Here is a 13,121-nt window from a genome sequence, read left to right as displayed (position 1 = left end):
CCAGACTTGTAGTGATTCTCCTGATTTCTGCCTCCCAAGTGCTGGGATTACAGGCGAGTACCACCACACCTGACAAGAGAAAATGTTCTTAATCCCTCTCCAGAGCCTGAACCAGAGCCTTCTCACTGAGCTACAACCCTGCTCTCTCTCCTTTTTTTTTACTTGTGAGGTACAGTGTCACTGTTGTCCAGGCTGGTCTCAAACTTGTGATCCTTTGGCTCAGCCTCAGAGCACTGGGACTACAGGTGCATACCACCATACCCAGGAAATTCTATCTCCTCTTTTGTAGGCATAAACACTACTTTAAAAAAAAATGACACTGACAAAGAAGTTGTCTGAGACACAACAATGCCTTTCTTTGCCAAAAGACCAAGATAAAATGTCTTTCAGCCTTATGTTTTATTGCTTTTGGTTGTTTCCAATCTACAAGAAAACAGCTACATAGTAGGTCCTCAATCAAATAAGACAATGTCTACATCCAGGATTATAAATTTTGATGGAACAAGTAAACAGCAAATACAGAGCTGAATCCTGGCCAGCCAGTTATGAGCAAATGCAGTACTAGTCACAAGGACTGGAGTTGTGGGGGAAGAGGTGGACTCAGAGCTTGGAATAAGACCATGGGAATTCAGATGCACTAAGCAAGCACTGTGCTTTCCACTACCAAATGTAGACAGAGTGTTTCTTGTAGCCTGATTCCAGCTTCTAAATAAAAGAGGATTTACTCCATTCTTAATGCATAAACTTTGGCTTTTTATAGCCTAAGCAGTGTGCTATTTTAAACATGTGGAGGAAACGCATTTTCAGTTACAAACATTTGCTTCACTGAATCTGTTCTTATTTGTTAGCAAAAGATGTGGGACAGGATGTTTTACTCAGCTGCTCTGGTTTTCGTGTATTGCTTAAATTTGTTTAGAGAAAATGAAAATAAACAAAGTTTCTACTGCACAATCTCTATAAACTGAAGCAGTTCCCAAAGTGGAAAAAGAAAGCATTTTATTCTTTTTTTTTTTTTTTGTGGCACCGGGGATTGAACTCAGGACCTTGTGCTTGCCAGGCAAGCACTTATTCTACTAAGCTATCTCCCCAGCCCAAGAAAGTACTTTATGATTAAAATAATTTTCTTATAATATATCAGAATGCTGCAGATTTATTCCTTGAAAAGGCTTTGCATACCCTGGGTATGGAGCCTGCAGCAGACCCTATTGCTGGAATGGTATGAGTCTACTCTGACACCCCTGAGTCAGCTGATCTTGGCCCTGTCTCTTCTCAAGGACAATTAGAACTGCAAAAGCTTTCTAAAGTGCATCTCAAAAAAACACGCAGACCAACCTCGAAGGCTATTCTGGATTTATCAGTTTCAAGGTATGCTGTCACTGTTATGGCTTGAGTCTAGTAGATAATTCACAATCTAATGCTAGGGTTATGTGTGTGTTACACCTGCCCCACCCTAGAGCAAATAGCCTGAATATGATATAAGGAAGGGAGAGAGGCTTGCTAGCTGCCACCACTGCTCCACCCTTTTGGCTCTTGCTGTTTTGTTGTTTTCTGCCACCATGAACTGCTGCCCTCTGCCATGTATGGTCTGAAACCTCCACTAACTGTGAGCTAAATAAACCCTTCCTTCCTTAATTTTGGGTATTGGGTATTTTGTCCCAGCAACAAGAGAAAAGTAACCAAAACAGCCACAATTAAACAGATTCCCATCTTCATGTACAACTCTAAGGGCTTTTACTCAGGCACTTCACAGACACGTCCTTCTAATCTGTTATGTCCCATTACAGCTTGCAAAGAAATTGGCTTTAGTCAAATTTCATTTCATCCTCTTTATAAGAGAGCCAGCAGTTCACTGATCATCTGAAAAGCATTTCATGGGAATAGCTCCCAAAATTAGCTCCCGATGGGCTCCTCAAACTTCTCTCTCTGCTGCCTGCACGCACAGCCTGAGGGAGACACCACACTCCAGCAGACTCTTCCAGTCCTATTTCCAACTAAGCCTTGATACTGACCCATCGTTGATGCATGTGCAGAGTCGAGTTTTAGTAGAAGCCGTAAGTCAGAGAGAATTCCTATGTTAATATCCAGTCAGCTTTAGCCTGCCTTTAGCAAGCATCCCCCTACCCTGAAGTCCCCTCTTAGTAACTTTCCATCTAACCCCCACACTTTCTGCTATAAGACCCCAGCTGTCTTTGCTATATACAGAACGGAGCTTCTGCTTTCTCCCCTAGAGATAATCTTGACACCAATCACAATAGTCCTGACTGTTTTAACAAGTGTTAGAATAATTTTTTCTTTAACAAACTGCAGAGACAATGAAATGCCCTGACAAGAGACTGAAGAAAGAAAAGAAGATTCACGCATTTATTTCCTTGCTTTTCTCCTGGAGGGGTCCAGCACTCAAATGAAGATCTCTACTCCTACAGGGTGGCCCTGTCTTCTACTGCCCCCAATTCCCTGCCCCTTCAGCCCTGAGCGGCAGGAGAGATTTCATTACTTGCCCCAGTGACACTACTCCTTGTCCCTGTGGTTTTCCATTACTCTGTAATGAATTAAACTCTCTTCAAAAATTCCCAACTTGGGCCAGCGAGATAGCTCAACAGACTAAAGCGCCTGCTTAGGGAAGCTTAGGCAAGCACAGGGACTGCGGTTTCTTCCCGGACACCACAGGCTGCCAGCCCTGCCCCCTAAGGCAGACTGAGCTGGCCAGAGTCTAGGCATGGTGGCACACACCTTTAAACCCAGGGCTGGGGAGGGTGAGAACAGGAGGATCACTAAGAGTCCAAGTAATGAGACCCTGTAACACCCGAATACATTTAAAAAAAGGCGGGGGGAGATGGCTCAGTAGAATAAGCACTTCCCTGGCAAGCACAAGGGCCTGAGTTCAATCCCTGGTTCCACACACACACACAAAAAAAAAAATTCCCCACTGCAGGATGCCATTTGTTTCCTGTTGGATCTCCTAACACAAGTGTCATGTCAGCTGATTTCTTATACTAGAAAGGCAGGAATGGTGTCTCATTTACTTTTCTCTCATTGCTGGGACCAAAACCCAACACCCAAAATTAAGGAAGGAAAGGCTTATTTAGCTCATAGTTAGTAAAGGTTTCAGTCCATACTTGGTTGGTTCCAAGGCAGACTAGCACACGGCAAAGGACAGCTATTCATGGTGGTGAAAAACAGCAAACACCAAAGGGAGGAGCAGCCGCTGAGGCAAAGGTGAGTACTTCTCCTTTCCTTATACTGCTTTTCAGGCTATCTTGGGGGGAGGGGGTGTGTGTGCAGTACTCGCACCTACAATCCCAGCATTGGATCATGAACTGATCACAAATTCTAGAAGTCTATCACATGACTACATGGGACTTCGGAGGGACAATTAGATCTCTACAAACCATAGCACATGGGTAGACAAAGCAGGGAGATAAATTCTAGGAAAGGGACGTTGTGACTCACACAAGTTAGCTCTGTTCAGACACCTTCTCTCCCCTTGTTATTTCCATAATTATGGTAATAGTATTTTCTCAAACACAGTTTCCAAGCAGATTTTACTTTTCTTTCTTCCTCCCTTTTTTTTTTTTGCTCTGAATGCCTTCAGGGCAGGTTTGGCTGGCTTGAGTTGTGGGGATCAAACCACAGTAACCTGAGCCTGACTGCTTTGTTGAAGCAGCCACTTAAAGAACTGAGCTAAGGGGCAGGCTCCCATCTTTCTTCCTTTCTTTCTCTCCTTTTTTTTTTTTTTGGACTGGGAATCTAACTCAAGACCTCACGCTTGCCAGGTAGGTGCTATGCTGCTCAATTATATCCCTGGCTCACCAAGCAAATTTTCAAATCATCAATAGGTTTTTTGTTTTTTGTTTTTTTTTTTTCCAGTACCAGGGATTGAACTCAGGACCCTGTGCTTGCCAGGCAGGCACTTATCCTGCTGAGCTATCTTCTTGGCCCAATAGGGATTATTTTTAAGAAGAAATATAAAAAAATAAAAAAATTTAAAAAAAAAAAATATCCAGGGGGGCCGGGGAGATGGGTCAGTACAATAAGGGCTTGCCTGGCAAGCACAAGAGCCTGAGTTCAATCCCCAGTTCCGCAAAACAAAACAAAACAAAAAGACATGGGGCTGGGGAGATGGCTCAGTGGAATAAACGCTTCCCTGGGAAGCGCAAGGGCCTGAGTTCAATCCCCGGTTCTGCCAAAAAAAAAAAAAAAAGACACAAAAGTTGAATACAATTCTGGAGTGGATATAGAAATGTCCAGGGACATTAGCAGTAAAAACTAATAATTTAAATTAACCATAATTAATGGTTAGAACGTTAAGGAAAAATTTCTTTGCCTGTATTTCTTTTTTTTTTTTTAATGAGCAGAATGTATTTATTGAGGGAAAGAAAGCTCCAAGAGAGGGACAGGAGGGGGGCCCCCAAGCGAGTGGTACCCCTCTTTGCCTGTATTTCTATCTGGTACTTACACCCAAAGGTCGCTTCTATAACAATACTTCTAATAAACGCAAGAAAAAGCGCTGTGGAGATAGCTCAGTGGCCTAAGTGTCTGCCTAGGCAAGGGGAAAGACCTGCATTTGATCCCCAGTACTACATGCCGTGCCGGCCCTGCACTGTGCCAGCCACTGAAACCAGGTGTGGTGGTGCACGCCTGTAATCCCAGTGCTAAGGAGGCTGAAACAGGCAGATCGATACGAGTCTGAGCTGCATTGTGAGACCCTGTTCCAAATACACAAAATTAAAAAAAGGAAAAAAAAAAAAGCAAGAAAAAAGTTTGGTAGTACTAGGGAACCGAACCCAGGGGTGCTCCCACTGAGTTACTTCCCTAGCCTTTTATCCTTTTTGTTGCAGTTGTTTTGAGGCATGGTCTCCCTATGTAGTTCAGAGAAGCGCTTATTCTACTGAGCCATCTCCCCAGCCCCTGTTTTTTGTTTGGTTTTTTTTTTTTTTTTTTTTTTTTGGCAGAACTGGGGATTGACCTATGTAGTTCAGACTGACCTTGAACTCACTATATAACCCTGACTGGCCTTGAACTCATGGTGTTCCTCCTACCTCAGCCTCCCCAGTGCTGAGATTATAGGCATGTAAGACCACATTTAGCTCTTCCCCAGCCCTTACCCTTAAAAAAATTTTTTTTTTTCTTTCAATTTTGAGACAGGGTGTCCTTAAATTACCTAGGCTGGGTTCAAACCTGTGATCTTTCAGCCTTAGGGCCTGTGCCACCATGTCCTGTGCAGGCCACTATACCCCAGCCAGAAATTTGCTTAATAATATCAGATACAACTACCACAAATCTAGTAACTCATATAAAATATCCTTTTTTTTTTTTTTTTGGTGGAACCAGAGATTGAAATCAGGCCCTTGCGCTTACTAGGCAAGCACTTATTCTACTGAGCTATCTTCCTGGCCCCCTACATTGTATATACTCTAGAGGAGTATGTTCTCAAGTTTAGGTATTATAGATTACAACATCACCTTAGCAGTTCATAATATTTTTTTTAAAAAAAAGCATACAAAGTACACAAAAATGGAAACTAGGAAATCAGAGTGAAGGAAGAATGAGTATCATTTCGCCAAGTCAGGCACAGGGGTGTGCACCTGTAGTCCCAGCTACAAAGGAGGCAGGAGGATCACAAGAGCCTAGGAGTTTGAAGTAAGACTCAGCAGCAGAGTAGGACCCTCTCTCAAAAGGAATAAAAGATGTGCTGTATGCCACTGACAGTGTGTCTCAGTGGCAGAGCACTTGCGTAGTGTGAACAAGGCTCTAGGTTCAACTCCTAGGTTTATTTCAACACACATGCGTGCATGTGTGTTACCAAGAATTAAGCCCAGGGGCTTTGTACGAGTTATATTCCCAGCCTTTTTATTTTTTTTATTTTGAGACAAGGTCTCACTAAATTGCTCAGGTGGGGCTCAGACTTACAATCCTCCAGCCTCAGTCCCCCAGGGTGCTTGGGAGTACAGCTATGCATCATTACACCTGACTTTATTAAAAAGAATGTTTTTCAGATAAGGTGTCCACCCAGGTTAGCCTTGCTGAAGAGCTGGGGTGCAGGGCTATGCTACTGCACCCAGCTACTCACCCCACCCTCCCCACAATAGAGAGTGAAACTAGGACCTTCACACTAAGCTACATTCCCAGCCCTTTCCTTTGAGATGAGGTCTCCTTAAGTTGCCCAGGCTGGGCTCAAACTTCCAATCCTTTTGCTTCAGCCTCCTAGATGGCTAGAATTACAGATGTGTGCTACCATGTCCAGCTTACTTACTTTTGTGTGGTGTAACAGGGCATAATGTAGAATGCATTTCTTATGATGGGCAACAATCCAGAAAATCTGAAAGCTACTGGTCAGAACAGAATGCCTTTCAGGGGGCCAGGAAGATGGCTCAGTGTAATAAGTGCTTGCCTGGCAAGCACAGGGGCCTGAGTTCAATCCCCAGTTCTGCCAAAAAAAAAAAAAAAAAACCCAAACAAACAAAAAAAGAAGAGAACACCTTTCAACAACAGAATGAATATAAGGCTAATATATGCTGCTTCAGTCTATACATCAGTTTTTCCTCAACCCTGCAGGACTGAGTGCACTGCCTAAGAACTCTTCACTAGTCGCCCCTCTCCTGTCACCTCCCTTCCAGGCCCTCCTGGAATCACCTCGCCCAAAGGACTTGTGTCTGCTCGTAGGTGACGCATCCTGAGAGTGCTGCCAGCGTAATACTGCTTTCACAGCCAAGGCCACAACGAGGAGCCTGCCCCAGGAAAAGCTCACAAACTTTGCCAATCGAGGGAATAATTTCTAACTCCAGAGTCAGAGATGCCACTTTAGGAGACCTGTTCCATCCCACATACCCAGGAACATTAACAACAAAGAGCCTGACCATTGCATGGGGTGTGGACTGGTTCACTTTTTCATGTGCTGCAACTCTAAGCTTTTCTTATTTACTGCGACACTTTACTTCTTACATGTAGGTTGAAAAGAAGTTAGTTCTACAAAAAAGAATTCTAATCCACAAGTAAAAATAACTCAAGTAATATAAAAAATACCAAAAAGAAAACACATTCCTGCCAATATGTTACAGCTATCTGTAAATCACTTTTGGCTTTTTTCCTTTGAAGATGGTCTTGTTATTTTGCCCAGATTAACCTCAGACCTCTGGACTCAAGCATCCTCCTGCCTCAGTGTCCCAAGTACTGGGACTACAAAGATGCACCACGGCCCTCTTGACCTTCTGATATTCCTGAAGTCATGGGGGATGGGAACAAGGACTCAACCCAAATCTTCAGCCAAGATTCTGATGAGCTACTAACACTTTCACTCAAAAAATTACTGTTAATGTAAAATGTACATGTTCAGCTCAGTAGTCAACACTAGATTTGGGTTTCTTTCAACAACAAATTTATGGTCTGCTTTCCTTTGCATCTTCCATCTTGGTAAATATTTCAGCAAAGAAAAAATAAAAACATTTCAGCAAAGGCAGAGTAGCAGCACAAATTTTCATGAAAGGAGTCACATAACTGCCAGCCAGTAAAGCAGGTCCCCACACCCAGCGCGCCAACTGCCCCTAGGACTGAGTACTTACCCCGTCCCAGCAGAGAGGGATGGTGTAGCCGAGGGGGCACTGGGCTGTGGGTTTTCTTTCTCATTTTGCTTGAAGAAGGATTTGGCTTCTTTAGATGTAGCATCCACTTCCTTAGTCACCCTGTTCCAAACAAAGAGACATCAAATTTACAAAAAGAACATGGAGAAACAAAATGTAAGGAAAAGAAAGAAAACAAGGACTAAGAATATAACCACTAGGGAGATGGCTCAGCGGAATAAGCGCTTCCCTGGCAAGTGCAAGGGCCTGAGTTCAATTCCTGGTTCCGCAAAAAAAATAAATAAAAAGAATATAACCACCACTTTAAATAAACTGTGAATGCTGAGCTTTATTATGATTAAAGTTTACTAGGGGCCAGGGAGATAGCTCAGTAGAATAAGCACTTGCCTGGCAAGTGCAAGGGCCTGAGCTCAATCCCCAGTTCCACTAAATAAATAAATAAATAAATAGCATGCTACAACAATCCTAGACAAAAATCATTTTCCCTGACTAAACTAAAACAACACTGTGTATGAATTTTATCTTCCTAAGACCCCTCCATTACATTTCTCAGCATGAATGTTATGGTATAGAGCTAAAATGGCCCCCAGGGGGCTGGAAGATAGCTCAGTGGCATAAGCACCTACCTAACAAGCACAGAGTCCCAAGTTTGATCCCCAATACCACAAAAAATAAATAAATAAAAAATTTAAAAATAAAATAAAATAGCCCCAGGGGCAGGGGAGATAACTCAGTGGCACAGGTATCTGCCTGGCAAGTGCAAGGTCCTAACTTCAATGCCAACTACCAAAAAGCTAAACAACAAAAACAAGAAATTACCAAAATAGCCCTCAGGACCAGGCTATATGGCAGGTATATGGCAGCATATACCTGTAACTCCAGCACTTGAGAGGCTGAGAAAAGAGGATCTTGTGACTCTTGAGACCAGTCCAGCTACAAAGTGAGCTCAGGGCCAGCCTGTACCTCACAGACCCTGTCTTAACATGACAAGCAAACAAACAAATAAAATGGCCTCTGAAGCCTCAAGTGTTAGGAATGTGATCACAGCTTGCCTGGTAGCACAAGCCTATAATCCCAGCACTAAAGCAGGAGGATCATTGCGAGTTTGAGAGCAGCCTGGACTACACAGTGAGCTCAAGATCAGCCTGAACTGCATAAAAAAAAATTACGGATACATTACAGCTTTCTTGCTGTTAAGCGGCTGGGTCAATCAGAAAAGGCTGGGTCTAATCAGAAGACGTGGGTCACTATGGGCTAACCCAAAGAGGCCTATCTCCTTTCCAGGCTGCCCCCTCACTCTCTGCTGCCTTTGTGCCCTGAAGTGAGCAGACATCCTAAGCCCAGGCCCCTACACCACACCATTTCTGCCTAGAGCCAGCTGACCATGAAAGGACTGAAACCTGTAAACTATGAGCCAAAGCTGGGCATGGTGCACACACTAGTCATTCCACCATGCGGGAGGCAGAGCCAGGAGGACACAAGTCCATGGCCAGCTTGAGCCATAAGGCAAGATCCTGTCTCAAAAAATAAATAAATAAATAAATAAATAAATAAATAAATAAATACTAAAATAAAACAAAGTGACTAAGACAAAGAGCCACAGCCTAGCAGTCACTCAGCTGAGCACATGCAGGACACCAGTCTGAAGATGAGAAAGGCCTCACATTGTACCTCACATGAACACCAGGCCTTAGACTCAAAGAGCCAGTGAAGGGGTCACAGAGGTAGCTCAGTGGTCTAAGCCCCTGCTTAGGCAAGCACAAGGGCCTGGGTTTGATCCTATGTACCGCATGCCATGCTGGCCCCATTCCCAGCTGGCCACCGAGACCAGGCATGGTGGTGCACACCTGTAATCCCAGCGTTGGGGAAGCTGAAACAGGAGGGTCACTATGAATCTGAGCTGTGTAGTGAGACTGTGTACCAAATATATAAAATTAAAAAAAAAAAAAAGCCAGTGAATGGAGGTCACCCACCCAAGACCAGTTTTTCTCCCTTTATCAACAAGACCTCCCCTTTGCGGTTTTCAGCCTTAAAAACCCTTGTCTCTCCCCTCCTGGGCGCGCACTTAGGCACTTTGTACCGGGTGTTGCTGCTGGGTACCAGCTAAAATAAAGCGCTCTTTTTTTTTTTTTTTTTAAATAGCCAGTGAAAAGTGAGTGTAGGACAGAACACTGGGGAAAAGCAACAAAATGATTCAAAAAGAAAAGTAATGTTATAAACAACTGAGAATACTCTAGAGGCCCCTTTCTCTTCTACACATAAAGACCACCCAATGATGAAACAAAATCTCTTGAAACTGGACAAATTTGGAAATGCCAGGATGAAACTTAAACAATTTAAATCTCAAAAGGCTGTGCATAATAAAATTGAGTCCTAAAGGTTCAAATAAGGACAAATAGAATATGATGCCTCAAATTGCAGATAAAGACAGGAAAAATACCTAGCACCTGCCTCGGCTTGTCAGGTCAACAAAATCATCAGAGGAATTTCTTTAAATTCAAGTCTATCAGCAAGAGGGTCCAAGATTACAGTCACTATTGTGACTGTCCAACCACATTATCAGAGAAAGACTGGTTAAGAATAATGATGGGTAAATCCAATGAATTCCATCTCTGAGACAATTCAATTAAGTATTTATTCCTCCCAGGAAAAAGTTGTACTTTTAAGGGTCATCTCACTTCTGCACTTAGTTCTGTGCCACGTTTGGTTTCTTGATTTTCTTGTTTTACTAAGGGCTAATGAGACTTTGGTAGCAGCTTGAAGTAGTTAAAATAGTTAAGAACTGTTAAGATATTAAGCATATAAAGAAACTTAATGTAGGGGACTCAGGTCAACAATTTCTGACACTGCCAGTCAAGCGGAAGACCCAATACTATTATGAACTACTGAACTCTTGTAGAATATTTTGCTGAGTTAACACACCTATAATATTCAAATAACGGAACTAAACAAATAGGGGATTCAGATGAATGTCCATTTTGTATCTGTGTATTCAAAATGTTTGGGATAGATATATAGTTACATTCTCTTAATGAATAGAGGGATTTGTTCTAATAGTGTTTGTAAATAGGATATCATGTCTGCATCTTGTACAGCAAATAACCACTAGGAAGAGAGTATGCAATGTGTTAATTATTGAAACTGTCATACCAATTTGATTTGAAACTGTCTCATTGCTATTTGTCTCTCAATAAAGTTATGGAGAAAAAAAAAAACGAAACTTAAGGAGCTCACAGTCCAGCAGGACAGTGAACGACAAGATGACACATGATACACTCCAAGTGCCACAGAGAACAAAGAGAAATACAACCTGTGGGAATATCTTGTTTCATTTCTTAGAGCCAAAGTCTTATCCGTATTTACTGGGAAACAAATTATATAAACTGTTACACTTCCCAGGGACTTTGATAACAAAGTGCTATTGGCAGGTGATCTGCACTGGCAGTATGCCTCCTACCCCACCCCCACTCCGAGATTGAATTTAGGACAGCTCTAACACTGAGCTACTCGGCCCTTTTTTAAGACAGGGTCTTGCCAAGTTGCCCAAGTCTGTAGTCCTCTTGTCGCAACCACCTAAAGAGCTCAACTTATTTCACAAGCAATAAGAGATTCAGCTCTCCAAACAGAACAGTTAAGTTACAGACCATTTCATACAAGAGGCACCCCTGTCAGGTGTCGGGGCCACACCTATAATCCCAGCACTCATAAGGCTGAGGCAGAAGGATCGCTGGGAGGTCAAAGCTAGCTTGGGCTACAAAGTGAGTTCAAGGCCAGCTTGAACTGCAAAGCTAAACCTTGTCTCAAAAAGATTAAAAAAAAAAAAGCAACTCCGACAGGAAAAGGCCTATTATTAGCATTAATTTAAATGTTCTCAGTAGAAATTCCATTTTGACTTCATTTTTACTTACTCAGTACTTCCTAAAACTCTTTATTTGGGGAGAAACTTTCCATGACCGGCCTTTTCCAAACAGTGAATCATTTAGGAAAGTCTGAGCTAACTGGCACAGCTGATTATATGACAGAGAGATTAAAAAAAAAATACTACTTCCCCTCATTATCTTGGTTAATATACTATAGATTTTTCAAGCAGGTAAAAAAAGAATGGCAAAAATCCAAAACTGAACAAGTAAAAACAGTTTAAGAAGTGAAAGCCCAGGGGCCGGTGAGATGGCTCAGTGGTCTAAAGCACCTACTTAGAACAAACTTAGCAAAGCGCAGGGACCACGGTTCGATCCCCCAGCACCACATGCCAGCCAGCCCCGCCCCCTGGTGGGCTGAGCTGGCCACACACACACTAAATAAATAAATAAATAAATAAATTAAAAAAAAGAAGTGAAAGCCCAGCTTGCGCTACTACCCCCTTATGCTCACGCTTCGCAAGTCCTTCCCAGCCATCACTTGCTTCCTCACATTTTTAAAAGATGCAGGGCCAGGGAGATGGCTCAGTGGAATAAGCGCTTCCCTGGCAAGCGCACGGGCCTGAGTTCAATCCCCGGTTCCACCAATAAAAAAAAAGAAAGAAAACTAAAAGATGCAGTCATGTCCTTAGCTTGATACAAAGTGGGAAAGAGAATGACATCAAGAGATAAAAAAAAATGTTGAAATCCACATACCAAATTTGTATGTAGGCAGTCAATTACAATTCTGTACCTCCCGAGATCCTCAAGAGAATTCTTTATAGGGCTGGGGAGATAGCTCGGTGGTCTAAGTGCCTGCCTGGCAAGCACAGGAACCTGGGTTTAATCCCTAGTACCGCATGCAGTGCTGGCCCTGGATCCCTGGAGGAGGGGGTCGTGCTAGCCACTAAAACCAGGCAAATCCCAGCACTGGGGAGGCTGAGACAGGAGAGACCCTGTACCAATAAATAAATAAGCCAACAATTTAAAAAAGAGAGTGGGCTGGGGAGATAGCTCGGTAGAGTAAATGCTTGCCTGGCGAAAAAAAAAAAAAGAAGAGAGAGAGAGAGAATTGTTTTTAATACCTAAATTCTGATACAATGTAAGAAAAGAATCAACTCCTGTCAAGATGCCAATTTCTGTTTTTGTTCTCTTCAGGTGCAGGGGTCAGAGGTCTTTCACACGTTCTATTACGTATGGCTGTTGTGCACAACTTAAAATAAGCACACTAATTTTGAAATATAAATAGAAGACGGAACAAAAGCACTCACTTTTCTTTTTGACACAAACAGGGGGTGCCCTCTTCTGGCAAATACTGAGATAACAACTGGATATCAAGCCACTATTTTAAATTACCACCCATTTGCTTTGAAAAATGAAGAAACTCGTGGCATAATATAAGCATTAATGTATTTAGCCAGGCCTGGTGATGCACACTTGCCCTCTCTGCACTCTGGGAAGCTGAGACAGGAGGAAGATCACAGGTTTGAGTCCAGCCTGAGCACCTTAGGAATACCCTATCTCAAAAATTTAAAAAGGGGCAGTAGGGATACACAGCTCAGCAGTTCAGCGGTTCTAAGTTCAATCCAAAGTACCAACGACCCCAGTCCTAGCCCAGGTCCGGTGAGTGTGCTGAGAGCTTCCTGCT

The 13,121-nt window shown here is 42.8% G+C and overlaps 1 protein-coding gene across 3 annotated transcripts in view; it reads right to left on the bottom strand.

Annotated features, from left to right (window-relative positions):
- Cfdp1 (craniofacial development protein 1) overlaps positions 1-13,121 on the bottom strand; it is a 147,250-nt gene that overhangs the window by 107,243 nt on the left and 26,886 nt on the right. For all 3 annotated transcript variants that reach the window (XM_023709403.1, XM_004625779.2, XM_023709402.1), the window contains exon 5: positions 7,560-7,679. In XM_023709403.1, the coding sequence (XP_023565171.1) occupies positions 7,560-7,679 (120 nt within the window). The remainder of the gene's footprint in view (positions 1-7,559; positions 7,680-13,121) is intronic.

Source organism: Octodon degus, unplaced genomic scaffold, assembly GCF_000260255.1.
Source record: "Octodon degus isolate 3935 unplaced genomic scaffold, OctDeg1.0 scaffold00011, whole genome shotgun sequence".
NCBI classification, from domain to species: Eukaryota; Metazoa; Chordata; class Mammalia; order Rodentia; family Octodontidae; genus Octodon; species Octodon degus.
Note: the sequence above shows the minus strand (reverse complement) of the source record. Positions and strands in the feature narration are given on the sequence as shown.